Source organism: Battus philenor, unplaced genomic scaffold (genome assembly GCF_028537555.1).
Source record: "Battus philenor isolate CCGP_79_NKW_IND1 unplaced genomic scaffold, ilBatPhil1.0.hap1 SCAF_26, whole genome shotgun sequence".
Classification (NCBI taxonomy): Eukaryota; Metazoa; Arthropoda; class Insecta; order Lepidoptera; family Papilionidae; genus Battus; species Battus philenor.
This window is the reverse complement of record NW_027181689.1, coordinates 146,974-165,095: the sequence shown is the minus strand read 5'-3', so window position 1 is coordinate 165,095 and position 18,122 is coordinate 146,974. Positions and strand designations below refer to the sequence as shown.

The 18,122-nt window shown below is 39.4% G+C and overlaps 1 protein-coding gene across 1 annotated transcript; it reads left to right on the top strand.

The window, feature by feature from the left end:
- The first annotated feature begins 2,364 nt into the window (after nucleotides 1-2,364).
- Nucleotides 2,365-16,150, top strand: LOC137925260 (uncharacterized). The gene is made up of 6 exons (XM_068768685.1): nucleotides 2,365-2,574; nucleotides 9,848-9,983; nucleotides 12,387-12,520; nucleotides 13,806-14,011; nucleotides 15,080-15,225; nucleotides 15,963-16,150. The coding sequence occupies exons 1-6, from the start codon at nucleotides 2,530-2,532 to the stop codon at nucleotides 16,031-16,033; spliced, it is 738 nt and encodes a 245-aa protein (XP_068624786.1). The 5' UTR covers nucleotides 2,365-2,529; the 3' UTR covers nucleotides 16,034-16,150.
- The last annotated feature ends 1,972 nt before the right edge of the window (nucleotides 16,151-18,122 follow it).

Below are 18,122 nucleotides of genomic sequence, written 5' to 3'. Positions count from 1 at the left end.
CTTACCGTAAAGGTGTAACCATATCGTTGGTCCTCTTAGTAGTGGCCCGCCCACGTCGTGTCTACCGGCTCGTGGTCGCCACTAGCCGCTGGGCTATCGTTAGCTCAAGCGATGAGCGCCGCCGAAACTCCTAGCTTAGCTTTTTGCATTGCTCTCTGAGTAACTTTAAACCTTCTTAAAAGGCCAATCGTAAGCCATCACGTCTCGAATCCAGAGGTCATCGCCGGCAACGAACACTAGTTAAATACCTTCGTCTCCAGGCGTTGCAGTATATTGGACGTAATGATATGTCAGAGTTTCCAATAATAAATGATAAGACTTCGCACATACGTACGCGCAGGCGACGGTTGACAAGTATTGAGTCCGTGTCCGTGTAGTTCCCGAGGTCGCGGGGAAGTAAAACTAATAACACCGCCCGCCCTCGCGCTCCAGGAGTTCATAAAACATGTTCGCAAATCCGCAACCTTCAGTTCGCGTCTTTATGAAACATTTTTTTTCCGCGAGCGCGTGTTTTTGTTCGCCTCCAAGCCGCACGAGAATGGAGTAATAAAAAGTAGCGAATGCTCCCGCGTTATTTGCATATTTCTATGATAAAATCTTTCTACTTACGTTATATGAAATACCTAATATTTTTCCCCGAAGCCGTCTGGAGCTAAAACGCTGTTAAGCAAAGCCAGCTTGAGTATATGAAATGCACATTTTATAGATTTATTGGTCATGTAACATAAAAATTGAATGTTATTTTATCGAGAAACACGGTATTCTTTTTATCTCCGTTTCAGACAATTGACGCTCATTGAAAGAGATAACCTACAAGGATATTTAGCTTAGCAGGCGGGTTGGTGATCGCGAGGAGTTTCGTGTTGTGATACGCAGATGTCGCTGCTGCCCATCCTCTGGAAACTCTGTCGTTGGGAAACGAAGACAGGGGCTAACTGGTCTTATTAGAATTATATAGGAGAGGACTATGTCCAACGGTGGACGTCATGCGGCTGGCAATAATGGCAATGATAATGTACAAACGTTAGCTTTTGAAATAAAGATAAGCTTGTAATTCCTTTTAGGAGTTTCTGCAGAACTTAATCTCTTTTGTTCGCAATTGTCTCTGCATTGTTACGCAATAAATTTAAAAACTTTATTAATTACGGTGTAAAAGATTTTGAAGTGATAACAAAGCTGTATAATAAATTGCTCTGCCGCTGTACAAAGGATATCGTGGAAGACGAAAAAAACCATCTTAGTTTACTGCAGGCTCTTCATAGATCCTCGGAAGTTGCCGAAGGATACCGTTAAAAGGGAACTCAATTGATCCTTGTTTCTTTAAATTAATGCTCTTTTTATATTCTCCTTATAGCGTACATGATTATTCACTGTTAATAATTCTTCATAATTAGTATAGAATGTAGAAATTGTATCAGCGGTATACATGAAATAAACTCTATCTCCTTTAGTTATTTTATTATTTTGAAAATATATCACATATATGACCATAAGTAACAGAAATAAAAAATCGCCATAAACATATACACTGATGTTTGTACATTTATATACACAATATATACATGTACCAAAGATACTTTTATGTAACGTTAATTGTTATTCTTGAATTAAGCAGTAATTGGATTGGAACCGGAACAGGATTGTAAATCAATATGATCGGAAAGAAGGAGTGATTATAAATAATGTACAGGTTTACCTTTCCTTGAAAGTTTTCCCCCCATAAAAGGGTTGTTTGTAAGAAACTAAATCTTTTATATCTCTGAGGCCATTGATTTTTGAATATAGAATACTAAACGTTAAGTGGCAAATGATTTCAAATCATCCTGTATAAATAAGTTATCATTTACGTAATTGTATAAAACCTAAATTGATTACCACTTAATTGCTCATCTAAAGTGGCAGTAGGGGCATCGCTGTGGACATTCCCGAGCGGCGACGCCGAGTCGGAAAACACGGCATGGCTAGCCCTAGCCCGCACGACGTGGTCAAGTTCTCGAACAGCGCTTAGCTAGTCGTTGTAGCGATACATAGCAAAAAAAATATATTAAATATCATTGGCGAATATAAACCTTAACGAATCCGCTGGCTTGGTCACTTGGAGCGAATGCGATCGGATCGGAGCGTGAAGGTAGCGTACCTGGAAAAACCGAGGGGTCGAAGACCAGTGGGTAGACCCAGGTATCGCTGGATCGATAGCGTTGAGGCAGACTTGCACGAATTGAATGTCAACCAATGGCAGACGATGGCGCAAGATAGAGGAAATTGGAAGTCTCTCGCTTCGGAGGCCAAGACCCACTTTGGGTCACTCAGCCAGCGGAGTAAGAAAGGGTAAGTAAGTAAAAATTATATTTTGTTCCAGGAGGCGTATGGTCCCTCCGCAACCTCTCCATCTCCGTGCCCCGGGCGGTCCTCTCGGGGGAGGGCCAGTCGGCACTGCTGCGCTGCTCGTACGACCTGGAGGGCGCGGCGCTGTACTCCATCCGCTGGTACCGCGCGGAGGATGAGTTCTACCGCTACGTGCCGCGGGAGATGCCGCCCACCATGGTGTTTCCTCTCCCAGGGGCCTCTGTCGATGTAACTATCTACATATTTATTGCATATAATACAAAAAATTTGGATACTAAAAGTGAGCGTGTTTAGTTATGTTGTATGTAAGTTTGTTGTTATATTATGTTATCTATATATAATCAAATAGGTAGTAAAGTGTATTTAATACTAATCAATATATATTTACCCATACGTACTTTTGTTATGTATTATATCTATTTATTTAGGTATTCTGCCACCACAACATGTAGTTGTATGTTTTTGATTGGAACACTGTGTGTGTGTGTGCATATTTGTTTATCGTATTACTATAAAATAAGTTTATATAACATAACTAGGAGTGATCTGTTTATACATTGATTACATGTGAAATGAATAATTAATTTGCGATCGATCGATGTCAGCTGTCGACGCGTGCGGTTTCATATGTACGTCACAAACAACGAAAACGAGTACTTTGATCGTTTAAATGTAATTATTTATAAGACATTAATCGGTAAATCGTCAAATGCAACTCGACTGCACAGCGTTGACTTGCGACGCTGAAACCTGATCTTTCTAACATTTTCTTCAAGGTCACAGTCACTCGCATGAAAAGGGCAAAATTAATAATTTCTCCACTATCACTCGAAAATATGTGGAGATATATAGAGGAGCGAAAGTAATTGACAAAACCAAGTGGATTTTCTATTTGAAAATTCGAGGGGAAACCAAATAACGCGAGGAACAGATGGGGCCTTAAGGTTTTAGAGCGGTGATCGTGCAGTGACTGGACATGCGACCTTGTTAAGTTTACTTGCTAAGAGAACCTGTGCAAAGCAGTGGATCATCATCTTGTCGGCTGATAAGAGCCCGTGATGAGACATAGGCCTGCTGTAAGGATCGCAGCGATAGCCGGCCCCGCGCTGTCCGCTCACATCGACTTGTTTAGACCTTCACTATGTCGTCCGTCTACATTTGTATGTTGATAACAAACCAATATTACTTCCATTTAATATCTAATAGACTCAGATGTTAGAATATAAATGGCAGAGTGGTGACGGGCGAAGCTTACTTGGTGTTTGGCACTGGTCGGTGTAACATCTCCTGAGGATGCCCCGTGGAGGTGAAACACGTGTAGAGTGGATTAGCGGTGGTAGTTGTGTTTCGCATTGTTTGCCGCACGCGCATTTATCAACAGACTAGCGGGCGGTGCACTTCATTGCACGACTACTGCTGCATAGCGGAAGTAGCTGTATATTAGTCCCATTCTTAGTTAATAACTCTTTGTATAAGGATAAGACTTCCCGCTGAGAGGGCGGAGGGCTGAGGGACGTAAGTAATCGTTTAACAAATTGAATCCGTGCGGAAACACAAACTGGCCGCATTCAAAGTAATTACCTCCATAATCACGCCCACTTAGTCGCGCTACGTGCCTGCAGACGACGCGGGGGGGAAGCCTGCGGGGGGAAGGAGCCCTAAGGAAATCTAGACCCATATATAGTAGAGCCTGTATATACCTTTTCTATAACCATTGAAGACATATGGAAATGGAATATGACCAAAATTTTACGTGTTTTCAGCCACTACTAAAATAATTGTCTATAAAATTATCGCCCACCAGCCCACTGATAAATGCGTATGCGGTAAAAAATGCGAATCAAACAACCGCTACCGCCTAATTTGACTCTGCGTTTGGCACTAATCGGTGTAACATAACTCCTGAAGATGCCCCGTGGAGGGATGAAACACGTGTCGAGTAATTTGGCGGTGGCGGTTGTGTGATTCGCATCGTTTGCCGCATACGCATTTATCAGCGGGCTGGCGGGCGGTGCATTTTATTGCACGACTACCACTGCATGTGTGGAAGTGGCTAAATATTGGTCCTTTTCTTACTTAGGATGGGCTTCCGCGAGGTAACGCCTGATTCCATTAAATATATAAAATTATGTATGGACCACAAATTTCATTATGTTTTTAATAACATCATTAATTCTTGTAAAGAAGTAAATAAGTACGGTTAGTCACTAGGTGCAATAGTTTTAATAATTATTTTGTAGTTGGCAACACCCTCATCCGCATAAGACCATAATTGTAAGATGTGTATGTATCGTTAAAAAAACAATTCTCTTTTTGTGCGCCGCACAATTTGATAACCTTTAAAAATATGCCGTGGCAAAAAAAGTTTGAGAATCAGTTTCTCATTACTTTTATCTTGTTATTTACTCAATAACATATTATTTAAGCGCCAAAATTTAAAATTTAATGCAAAAATAGGGAGGGACACAACATAAATACAAGGAATAAAAATAAAACTCGTAACGCCTAAGTTTTGCAAAAAGTTAACAAATCCTTTGTGTCTGAATGTACGTATGCATAACAAAGTTCCACAAGATATCTTAGCACTTCCTTTTTATTAGGGTTAAATCTAAAATTCATTTAAAAGAGCAACTGTTGAGTTTCCGGCCGGCTCCTCTCAACAGATCAGCGTTCGGAACCGGTGGAAGCTCACGGCATATGATATAAAAATAATCGAAAATTCAAAAACGCATGTTAATGTCTTCTAGAACAAAGATCTTTTGAATTACTATTTAAAATAATTCCAAGACAGGTAAAAGGCCGCTGATATTAAATTTATAACTAATCCTTCTTTAACAGATTATTCAAAGGAAAGAAAAAAAATGTAATTTGAGTTAATTTGTTTATTCTTCTAAAAACATTTTCGCTTACACAAAGGTTTTACAAAGTGTATATATAATGCCCGGAGGCGTTCTTAAACTCGATACCGCTCTGAAAAAAAGATATTATTGAATAGATTGAAAAAAAAATGGTAACTGGCTTAAACCAAGCTTTAATTTCAATTACAATTACAAATAACAGTTCATACAAAATTAAACAACTGATAATGAAAAACATGTTTAAAGCTTTATAAAAGGTATTAGCCATTGTCAGTAATAAAGATTAAATCTTGTTATGTATTGTTTTTATATAAAAACACAGTCGCAGGAGGGGTGCCGTTTTAAAATGTAAAACTTGTGAAGTTGCCAGCATATTGGTGTTCTAAAGGCTGCATTTTGGAGAGTGCGCAGCGGTAATACACCAAGTAATTTCCCCGTCTCCTTTTTTCCATTGCACAACAAGACGCACGGATTCACGACATTCGCACATGGAGATAGAAACCTCGAACAGACAAAGAGTGAAACAACTTACTGGCGTCATTGCTTTCGGACAGCCTGCAGAGAATAAAAAAAAACTATATTGTTTTAGGAACAGATGCGGCTGTCGGTGGCGGCAAAGCGAATGTGGTCCCGTACCTGCCTGCACTCGATTGCCAACTGGGAAATACCGCGAACATTACCAAATTTAAACGCTCCACAGTTTCGTTTGTGGTACTGTGTGAGAGACTACAATGTACATAAAATTCCTAAGATTATCGTCCGTGAAGTTTATTCGGTAAAAAAAAAAGTAAGTGAGTTTATGTACCTTATGTCAAGCAAATTTTTGGAAGTCTTGTACATTTGGAGGTGCATATATAAAATGATGCTAAAAAACTCTTAGACAGCGCACCGAACCAACGTTTCGACTGACTAAGACCTCAACATAAAAGAGAAGTTGTCGCCGACTGCGCAAATACGAATTCTCAGGTTCTCTTGACATATCACCCGTAATAAGGAATCAATGAAATGTTTGAAGAGAGCAGCAGTGGCACCAGAAACGACCGGGGCATGACCACTACCACTCCGACAAAACTGCAGACTGAGATGAAGATATAAATAAAGAAGATGGTGTGTTTCTTTAGAATTCTGTGTTCACTCTTTTTCGTCGTCTCGCTCAGCTCTGTCATTACTAAATGGCATCGCACGAACTCATATTCCACTACGTTGAATTTTCCATCATCATTGTGGCCCCTCACATTCCATGCTGACGTAGTCCCGACGCAATTGGAGTTTATATCTTTCAGTAGCTTTGTTTCAATGGAAGCCCTGGTCGCCGGCTTTCTAATGGAGGAGTAGGTATAAACAAAATTTATGTATTAATGTATTAAAATGTAAGAAAGATAGTTCTGTATATGTAAACAAAACAGTTTAAATATCGTGTTTATAATTAACAACAACCTTTTACTGTACGGAGTATTGAAATGACTAGTTAACAATATTATTAAGGTTTTGTTTGATTACCTTCATAATGCCTAAATTAATGACACTTCTCGTAATATATTTCGTTCTGCATGTCGGACAAATGTGGAGCTATTACAACACAGTATCGTTACAAGAATTATATTCGATACATGATCAGAGGGTGGAGGAGGGTTACCACCTGAGCACGCGTCTGTTCTTTCTTTTGAGAGGAGGTGAATGAGGTATCAGAAGCGGGGGTTGGTTGTAAGATGATTTAGTCATATATTTACAGTTTACAATTGCAGTCCTATCGCAATGGGCGCCAATCACTGATTGCATTTGAACGCGCAAGAATGATTTCTTCTTCTTCTTCTTCTTTGCAGCTGATGGCCAGTCTCTGCAAAGCATAGCCCCTCCTCCCCCCCAAAGATCACTCGACATCCCGCGACCTTAACTAAGACGTCGGTTCACATAGAGAGGATCCTACTCGCGCCGCATCTACCGGCACGTGGTCGCCACTCTAGAACCTTTCGGTCCCAACAGCCATCTCGTACACGAGCGGTGTGTCCCGCCTACTGCCACTTCAGACAAGAAAGTTTTCGAGCTCCGTCAGAGTCTTGGTTCTGCGGATCAGATCAAATTTGATTCGATCTCGTAGCGATATTCCGAGCATATTCCTCCTCCATTGCTCTCTGGGTAACCTTGAGCCTTTTTACGAAGAAATATTTAACACAAAAGTATTGTGAACGTAATTGCCGGCAATGCGGAGCGTGAACGTTACACAACGGAGATCTTAACGCACCGCCAGTTCAAGCAATTACTTTCCGGGCATTGTTATTTCTATATACAATACTTTCAAATTCCCTTCGTGTACCGTCCACGAACCGTCGACAATTAGGTCAAAGTCAGAAGGTAAAGAAATGTTTTTCTAACCAACTGTTCAGATTGTAGGAGTGGTGGTAGTACTGTAGCTTCTTGTTAATGTTGACCGCACCTCCGCTCGCAGTTATAATGAACGCGGAGACTCTCAACAGCGCGATGAAGACTTTTGTTGCGTCTACTGTGGCGCCATTTGCCATCTATCCGTTTCATTACCGACGCTGCCGCGATGCGATCGACTGGTCACGTGGGTAAGAGCTCGTTGCTAGGCAACCCGTTTTTCGAGGCGCGGTCCAAAGGCGGAGCGGTTAGCGAGTAGCGCGCGATATGCACGCCACAAGATAATTAAGGATGACTTTTTGTTGTAACTGATTTTGAAATGGAACGAATTTTTAAAGGCATATTGGACACTGACTGGTTCTTAATGTTGCACGCGGCAATTGTAACAGCGCACTCGCGGTAATGACACACGGTCGGCGTTATGCATAAGTTCAACAGCTGCGATAATCAAATTTCAATAACTACGGAACCGTTCGTCGCGGTCGCGCTAAAATGCACGTTTGGTTTACATTTTAATTTACGCTAACCTTAATGAAGTATGATTTGCATTGATGTTGATGTTTGTTCAATGGAATAATTCGCAAGTTGTTACAATTTTATTTCAATTTTAGTTGTTCATTTAATTGCGGTCCTACAAAAGAGAGACACGTATAACATGAGACCTAGAGACTCTTTTACATAGTCGATGTGCTCTGCGAAAGGGTGGGCGCCAGAACCGACCAGAGCATGACCACGATCACTCTGACCAGAGTACATGAATGAGAAGAAGTAGTCGATATTGCAATCTGATCTATGAACTTAACATTAATAAAATAATGATATACATAGAATTAACACCAGTACTAAAGAAAATCTTGTTATACTTTCCTCTATTCTTCATAAAATAAGTAACACTTTTGTTGTAATGTGTTTAAATCAGTATTTTTCAGCCATTTGTGTGCCACGCCACCATAGCCTTTCAAAAATTCTGACGCCCCCCTTATCTTCTTCTTGTCAGCCGTCCTCTTTCTTACCCTCCACCCTCCCATGAAGCATACCGCACATTGTAAAACATTGCTCTTAATTATCTAGTAAAAAATTTAATAAATTAAAATAACAAATACTCGTGGAAAATCTGATCATTACAGGGTTTTTTTTTTATTTAAGTGATTAGTTTGTGAATGAGTTGTAAAAGTGAAAAACCCTCGCAGCTTTAAGTTGAAGAATGACTTAACTAATAAAGTAGACTCTGATTCTAGTTTCTATCAAATTTGGCTCTACAAAAATTTTTTTCGTAACGTTCACAAATAATCAGTGTAAATGTCGCTACAAAGATATTAATACGACTAAATGAGTGTTTTATTTTTAGAATGACCGTACGTAGTCATTAACACATAATAAATAAATAAACACGTATTTATTGAAGATCCCGAGCCACCCCCGAGGCAATGTTCGTACCTCTTTTAGGCTTTCAATAACGTTAATGACCCTCGTCCTGAAATAATTACAAGTTGCGGTTCGCTCCCCTCCGCTTGTGAAGCGCTTTTAAAGGTTTCTATTGTTTCTAAACAGATCACGCAAGTGGCTTCCTACTCTTGGCCCTTGTTTTCTATTATGGCTTCCTATTCTTGATGCAAGAATCCTTTCACTGCATTACTATGTTTTATTTCTCTATTTAATGGAATCAGGCGTTACCTCGCGGAAGTCCATCCTAAGTAAGAAAAGGACCAATATTTAGTGTGGACTCTGTGTTTGGCACTAATCGGTATAGTATGGCTCCTGGGGGTGCCCCGTGGAGGGGAGAGACACGTGTTGAGTGGTTTGGCGGTGGCGGTTGTGTGATTCGCATTGTTTGCCGCATACGCATTTATCAGCGGACTGGCGGGCGGTGCATTTTATTGCACGACTACTACTGCCTGTGCGGAAGTGGCTAAATATTGGACCTTTTCTTACTTAACACTTTTTTTTGCTATATGATCATAACGTTATTTGAAAGCATTGACTTTTGTATAATGCACCTCACATTAGGCAATAATAATAAAGCTATACCTTTATCAATACTATACATTGATTATAAGTGTAAAAGCTTTACGCTTTAACACTTATAATCAATCATCTTATAGATATGTATCAGTATGTAAAGCTACGTTTGGTTTTGTATTGTTATGTATGGGTATGTATGCTTGTGTATATTTGTGTGCTGCCGCGTGCGGTTGCGTATGCTCACACGCGGCCGCGCGCGGTTGCACACGGGCGGCGGCTACACGGGCGCGGTGCGTTGGCAGCTGGCGCAGTCGGACCACCAGCAGGTGCGCATCGTGAACCTGAACCGGCGGCTCAGCGGCGACTACCAGTGCGAGGTCTCCGCCGACGCGCCGCTCTTCCACACCGACATCCGCTCCGCGCCGCTCACCGTCGTCGGTACGTTACTGTTTCTCTCGCTAAGAAAAGTGTAGAGTGTTATTTATTTGATAAAAACATAGTTACAGGACAAAAAACAGAACAGTATGTTTCATCACAAGTATTTGGTTTGCAAATTTTTACAAAATTGAACTACCTAAGTCTCTAAAGAAGACACCTTTAGTACTTAAAATAACACAGATTAGAATAATTACAACTACTATATATATAATATTTTTTAGAATCTACTTATCGTTACATGCCATCAATTCATTGAAATTGAAAAAAACATTTTCCAATGTGCCAAGTTTATTTTTAAGGTATTTGAGACCAAGGTGATTAAGATCAAAGTCATCATAATATTTCTCCTCAAGGAAGGCGGAACGCTACGCGTAGTTCACCATCAAACACACACGTTAAGGAAAGCTTCGTTGTTACTATAAACATATATACAAAATACATACATACACATGTACATACATATATACTATAAAAATAATAAAACAATAGTAACAACGAAGCTTTCCTTATAGAAAAGCCAATCACAGAAAACTTACTTTTATCAAAAGTTACGAAAGAGAACATTTTCATTGCTAAGTGTCTCTAAGTGTCGTGAATTTGGTTTATTTTTTTTATTTTTTTTTTGGGGACGCCTTTGCCTCGTAGTGAGTATTTATCGGCTGAAAAGAAGAAAACAGAAGACTCACAAATTTGGGAAACACGTCATCCTTATCACCTTAATATTTTAAGTGCAATTGGTCCTAAAATACTAACGATACGATTAAAACTTGTAGTAATATTCGTATTAGTTGAGTATCAAGACGTCGTAGATAAAATTAGACCAAGCTGCTGGTAAAAATTAAATGAATATAAATTCTTACATTTTTATTAAAAGTGAACGTTGCTGTTTGTACAGCCTTGCAATTACATTAACAGCATGCTGTTTATAGAACGAATAGTCAAGAGAAATATTTACCTATTTGAAGTCGGAAATAATTTCAGTATTTCTAAAACAAATGGTTCATCACCATCTACTTTAGCCTCACAACATCCACTGACGAGTAAAAGTCTCCTCATAAGCATACAACAGGATCGGTTTAGTCGGAAAGTAACAGCAAACTACATTCGATATATTTCCGAAGACTCCAACAAAGTTACCTGTCCACCTTGTGGGAGCACATCTCATGCTACACTTGTCAATCTGTGCTCTTCACTCCGTAACCGAAAAAACCTAGTAACAATCTGTTCTACCCGCTGTGTAGCCTACACGTAGCCAGTTCTACTTTTATATTTAATAGAATCAGGCGTTACCTCGCGGAAGTCCATCCTAAGTAAGAAAAGGACCAATATCTAGTCACTTCCGCACATGCAGTGGTAGTCGTGCAACGAAATGCACCGCCCGCCAGAGTGCACTCTGTGTTTAGCACTAATCGGTGTAACATAACTCCTGAAGATGCCACGTGGAGGGGTGAAACACGTGTTGAGTGATTTGACAGTGGCAGTTGTGTAATTAGCATTGTTTGCCGCATACGCATTTATCAGCGGGCTGGCGGGCGGTGCATTTCATTGCACGACTACCACTGCATGTGCAGAAGTGACTAGATATTGGTCCTTTTCTTACTTAGTTCTACTTTTTACTACGATGTGATACAACGTCGATTACTTTCGTCTGCGGATCTTATTTCGTTGAGAAATTTCCAACGAAAAAGCTTTTATGGTTCGTTGAGCTGAATTTTAAGCTCGCTCATGTTGACTGAAGTGAGGGGCCATGTTTTTGTATAGTATGTCATCTGGTAATAAACATTGATCGTAGACTTTCTTTTTAAGGCACTGTGAACCTACCCTACCTTATCGAGTTAGATTCAAAGATTAACCAATCTTTGTTAAAAAAATTTATTAAAAATTGTCAAAAGTTGCTAAACAATCAAATTTCCGTCTTCGCTTCCGAGGGGATTGCGCCGAAAGAAATTTCACAAAAGCAATTCACCATCCGCTTAGAAGTTACAATTAAATAGCCACCGCGAACCGCCCTCGGCCCTAATATTGTTAATTATCATTATCAAGGCGTTGCTCAGACGAATTTTCATAAATATAAAGCAAAATTATTCTTAATGAAATGCTCTTTGAAACAAATTAATTTTAACGAAATTATTTTTTGTTTGTGTAAATATTTCGTTAACAGATCATAATTTAAACAATTATGATAATAGCAATCGTAGCAGTGCGGTGCTTATTTCGATCTTTATGATTCTAACACAGACCAAATAATAATGTACGTATGTAAACTTTTGTCGAACAACCTCTCGTCTTTAAGGGAAGCAAGTATTAAGACAGTGGTTAAAGCAAATCATTTCCAAGCGGTATTATCATTCTGCTCATATATTTTTAACTTACAATTAATTGTTGATAATTCTGGCCCACCAGACCCACCATTCCGCGCGCCGAGACTGACCATCTCGCGCGTGAGCTACGCGCGCAACGACCTGCTGCACGCGAACTGCTCCGTGGACGAGGCCTACCCGGCGCCCAACATCACGTGGACTATCGACGGACACAAGGTATTTCATCATCATCATTAATTTAGCCTTCTACATTGGTTTCCAGCAGGACTGGCTGAAAACGGCATTTATCTAGCATGACCTTATAAAAGTGTTATACGTCTATTCATCTTTTGGCGAATATTTTTTTATTATATATTTGCGATGTACGTATTAAACGGATGCCACACAAGAACACCCTCAGGCTTACGTAAGACAGAAGAATGCCTCGTTATTGAATTTCAAAATCGTCGTATTATTTAATTCACAACAGATTGGCAAATAGGTAAGAGATACACATTTTATTTCTATAGAAACTTTCAGCAGTAGGCTTATTGCAGATTAACGCGCAAGCTAACCAAGAGATGATATTTATTTTTTAGACTTCACTTTAAGGTGTAAGCTGTCTGCAAGACTGTGCAAGCACCCGACGTCCTCGCCGAGAAAAACAACTGAACGAGGGTCATCAGATAGTCATACAGGCAGTTCTGATTTAGGCTCCTATAAAACTCTAGAAAATTTTGTTAAGTTTCATTTACAAGAGCAACTGTTGAATTTCTGGTCTTCTGTGTGCTGATTAGTATTCCTTCGCTTGCTTATCTGATCTTGTAAAAAACATAATCTTCATAGTCGTCGTTTCAACTCATTGACATCGGTGACTGCAAGGCAAAGGCTTCCCAAAGATGTCTACCGAGGGATATACCATAATCAATACGCATGGCAGGCGAGTTGACAATCGCAGTGTGGTGTTATGATACGCAGAGGACGCTGCTGCTCATCCTACGGAAACTTTTTAGTGAACAGAGCCAACCCTGTATAGCTAATGTCAAATAGAATGTGCGCTACCTCCACCGCTAGGCTATGGACTATTTTACCGTGCACTCTCCTGTAATCTCTCTGTCCAATGATGCAAAATTAATGGCGTTAGTAATTTAAATAGATTATTAAAAAAACTAGTAAAAAATCCGTTCCGAATAACGATTTTTATATGCTACTAAAGATTGAGCATTAATTGCTTTCACTACTAGACTATGAATTCTTATTAAAGTGGCTGCAAATGAAAATCGAAAAAGATATCAGCGGCGCTCAGTTTGATTCTATTTCTAATCTCTCTTCTATTAATAAATTAATTAGAAATCGATGTCTATTTTCTTTCCACACAAAAATATTAGATTTTAAAAAAATAAGTATTTTGATTCTTAATTTTAAGGATCGCTATGAAAAGTAAAATATAAGATCATCAAATCTAGTTTAGTGGCCACACTTGCGACTAACGAAACGTAAACGTTGAAAACGTTCCCGACAGATAGCGGAAACAATTTCCTGGCAGCAACCCGAGCAGGACTTCAAGGAGCGCAGCGCCTCCAGCCAGCTGGAAGTAACGCTACTCGAGTCTGACCGCTACGAGCTGCCCGGCTACGGCGTAGACGGCCCCGCCCTCTCCCACCGCAACCACTTCAGCTACGCGGAGGCGGACGCGGAGGCGGACGCGGCCAAGCGCGGGCTGCTCAGGTCGGCGCTCGTTTAGCTTTCACTCGATACTAGGACATCCGGACTCGCTTTACCTTTCCACGGATACGCTTAAGTTTAATTTAATCCAGCATTTATATATGCCATCACGTTACGACTATAAGTAACCTTCGATTATGACATCTTCAATATGAGCTCGTACCAGTGGAGCCTTCGTTTTATATCAGGTATTTTTTATATCAGACTACATTAATTTAATGGACATAGGGTTTTTCCAATTTTGTCCGATCTGTTTTCTAACTTCTAGCCACTGTTCTGAAGTCACATTTTCATTTAAAAGAAGGACGTGATTTACTTTTTCTCTTTCAAAACTTCTACTTCCTGACTTTTTTCCCTCGCAGGCAATATATCACACTATAGATGTGGCAGTATCAATTTTCTTTTCATATTTTGAGGGATACATCAAAATCAAATTGTTTTAAATTAAAGTTCTTCGTAGAAACTTTCAGCACATATCCCTCCGTCATTAACTAACTATAAGCTATCCAGCCAATAGTATTTTCATAGAGAGACTGATCAATTTTTTTATGATGTTACGAAAATGCAGGTCAAACCTGAAATATTTGTTGATAAGGCTTGATTTGAAGACAGTTCTACGCTGGATAGTTGCCAGTGCATCGACTCTATTACAATAAACACTTCTCTTTACATCTTATTCTGCCTTCTTGCATAGACTTCACTGACAGCCGAGTCTGACAATATGTTCGATTTTCTAGATTTTCCATAAGTTCGATAGTCTCCTTAAATGTTCCATCCAGTTTTACACCTTATATTTACTTCATAGCTTACGAGAATTTCCTATAAAATACCTAAAACCAAACTAACATGGCACGGGATGAAAACGAGCGTTTCCGACACATTGGTTCACTAATGTGGAATCCGATCAGTTAACATACTGTTAAATTTCGAATGCCTCGGGAAACATTTGACGATTGGCTTTTTGTTACAAAAATATGTGCAAATTATTGATGATACTTTTCCAGTCGATGGTGATCTCCGCTCAGCTTGCTTGCCTTGCCCGTTAGCTCAGTGAAGGTGCGAATGTTGTAGATACACGCTGGCGCCGCCGTCCAGCGGGCAGTTCGTGATCGGCTGCGTGGCCACCATCTACGACATCTACGCGAGGTCGAGCGAACTTGTTCCCGTGAAGGAGGACAGCCCTCGCCCGGCCTCTGTCACCGGGGAGGATTCGTCTGGTAATAGCTCTTATTGTTGCGTCCGAAATTTTCCTTAATGTGCGGCTGTATAGCCTGCAAATCTACAACTAGCTATAAGCAATATGTTATCTAGTAGATGATAAAACTAAAAGAAAGATTAAACACTAAGCTAAAGAATATTATGAAAAGATGAGCATAGGAATTATCTTTCTTTTCTTCCTCAAACTTGAGTGTAATTTTGTTGCAAATATGTTCATATTTTAAAAATATATTTTAACTTATCCTTATTGATTAATACAAGTACGTTGTGAAGGATCTAAGAATTTTTCTCAAAGGCGTCTCCAAAAATTACCAATAGGACCGGCTTCAGAAAATAAACCTGTGGAATGCTGCAAAATTACGTCTCTTATACAGGCTGATTGCTAATAGATGTAACATTTTAAAGGGGTTAATAAAATGCATAGCTCATTTAATCATCTTTTTTATGATCACCTTATAATAATGGTAACCGACATAAATAACATTTTAATTGTATTCCTATTGAATTGTTATGTTAACGACTTCTGGCACTACAAGGTCTGCGAGGATAGATAGGAAACAATAAATAATTTTAATATGCAACTATCCGAAATTTGAAAACACTTTATCTTACTATATAACCATTACGTTAATTATTCATTCTAAAACATTTTTCGGACAGCGTATACTATGCATTTGTTGACAAGTTTAGTCATTTGTTGAATCAGAATATTATTAACGATATTTCCTCGCGGCAGGCTCGAAGGTGCTGTGCAGCGTGGTGCTGACCTGGGTATGCGCGTGCGCATCTCTGCTGCAGCCCTTATGACGGGCCGCGCGGCCCCAGCGCGGCGGGAACTGAATGTTGTGATAGTTTATAATAGTCGACGTGTTTGTCCGCGCGCTCCGCTGCACCCTGCACTGCTGCAGCACCGAGGACTGTACCACTGCTGCACCTTGCACTATTGAGTACGCCACTGCTGCACCGGGGTCTGCAGCAGTCTCGGTGTGCGGAGCGCTACCGCGGACTAGTTCTAAGATACACTTATTGAATGTTACAGATTGCTATATGTAAATAAAGTCGTGAGTTATCCAACAATGGTTTTTCATTTATTTATTTTATTTGTTTTTTTAATATTCTTTATTGTACACGTTAGGATACATTTAAATAGTCTCACAGTAATATATGAAAAAATACCAAAAACAGTCTAATCACTCAAGGCAATCTCTTACAATTATTCTACTTTACATTTATTTATCTTGTAATGATAATGTACAGGGTGATTGTGAATAATCAAATACGATAGCAACGCCCAGAGCGAGTCACGCGATTTGAATTAAAAAATAGGCTTCGTGCTTGTGTTATAAACGGAAGCCTTTACTTTGAGCAACATTTAAATTATTTTTTAAAAAAAATTGAGTTTTGCTTTATTTTCATGTGCGAATCAAATGAAAACAATTCCTGCAGCTTCATACTTCATTCCGGCTTCTTCAAATGGAACGGAAAAGAAAAAGAAACGCCAGTCGTTGGAAATGACGGACAAACAATTGAATGAACACTTTTTTTATTACTCCATAGCTTATAAACAACGGAATATCGGTTTCTTTACAATTTTATGTTTCTTTTTTTCAATAATTTTAGAAAATTGTTTAACTAAACCAATATGATTAATTTTTCGTTGTTTACACGATAGATAGAGCAGTAAATAATTTTATAAATTATTTCAGTGCTCTATCATGTATATACCATATTGTGTATACATCGTGTATTGTACTTAGTATTTTAAGTTTTAGTACGTTTTTTCTATCCCCTTTAAACACCTGAAAGAATATAAAGATAACAACAGGCATTAACACTTAACAAAAAGAAGACTTTTATATTTAATATCAGATTCGTAAACTTTATTGGGTATATTTGTGGAAATTATAGATTTTATCAGAGAATTAAGAGGCGATACAGTCGGCGTCCGGCACGTGAGGTTTCATTTTGGACATCAGTCGCAAGATAAGAAAGAGTATTAATGTTCTAGCCTTGTACATACGTTGAGGCTTTCAGACATGGCTTCTAATCGCACTGAGCGGCCCTAAGTGCCAGGCACTCGCAGTAAACGTAAAAACAAAGTTAAGTTATTTAATACAATATGTTATATATGTATCGTTATATGTTACGGATGGCTCGCGCTGCGCTGAGCGGGCATGCGGAACCCCGCCCCGCGTCCCGCGCGAGAGAGATCCGCCGAAATGACCAGACGTCTGCCACCAGCGCGCAGGCCCGAGTACATGAAAATAGGGACCCGGGTACCGTATCCCCGCACAGATAGGATGAACAAAGCAAAGTTAGTCTGTATTAATCAGCTTTAGTTTGTGTTTGATCCAGTTTTAATAGTTAGTTGTTTTGTAAATTAGTCTTTGTATTTAACGTGTTAATAACCGAGTTTCTTTGCTGTATTTTCCTGCGAGTTTCTTTCGAGAGCTAAACCCTCGCGTCACGCTAAAGTTCACTAATAATTAAAGAGCCTTCGTGGAACACTGCCATCGTGCAGGCTTACAAAAGAAACCTTGACTGGTGTACTGAGTCATTTTAAATACATGCAGCCTTTCGCCCCAGCGATCCCTTGAGTGCGACAAGTAAACAGAGTCCAATTCAATAGAAAATAGAATTCATCTACAATTCAGCTCAAAATAAAAATACTAAATCCACTTGAGTCCCGATCTGGAACAGCCTACATCAAACTCAGACAGGTTTTTGTTAATGTAGACAATTTCATTAATATATTTATAGAGCAGTTTGAGCAATATGTTCCCAAATTGTGTTATCTTTTACAAAGTTAATTTCATTATAATTGGATTGTTGTCTTAATTCTGATAATGTACGAAATAAAAACACGAATGAGATTTCAAATTTAATTTATTTATGA

Coding starts and splice junctions, on each gene's coding strand:
- LOC137925260 (XM_068768685.1), top strand. CDS start 2,530: ATGCCGCCCACCATGGTGTTTCCTCTCCCAGGGGCCTCTGTCGAT. Junction 9,984..12,386: donor CGCGCCGCTCACCGTCGTCG/GTACGTTACTGT, acceptor CTGGCCCACCAG/ACCCACCATTCCGCGCGCCG. Junction 12,521..13,805: donor GGACTATCGACGGACACAAG/GTATTTCATCAT, acceptor CGTTCCCGACAG/ATAGCGGAAACAATTTCCTG.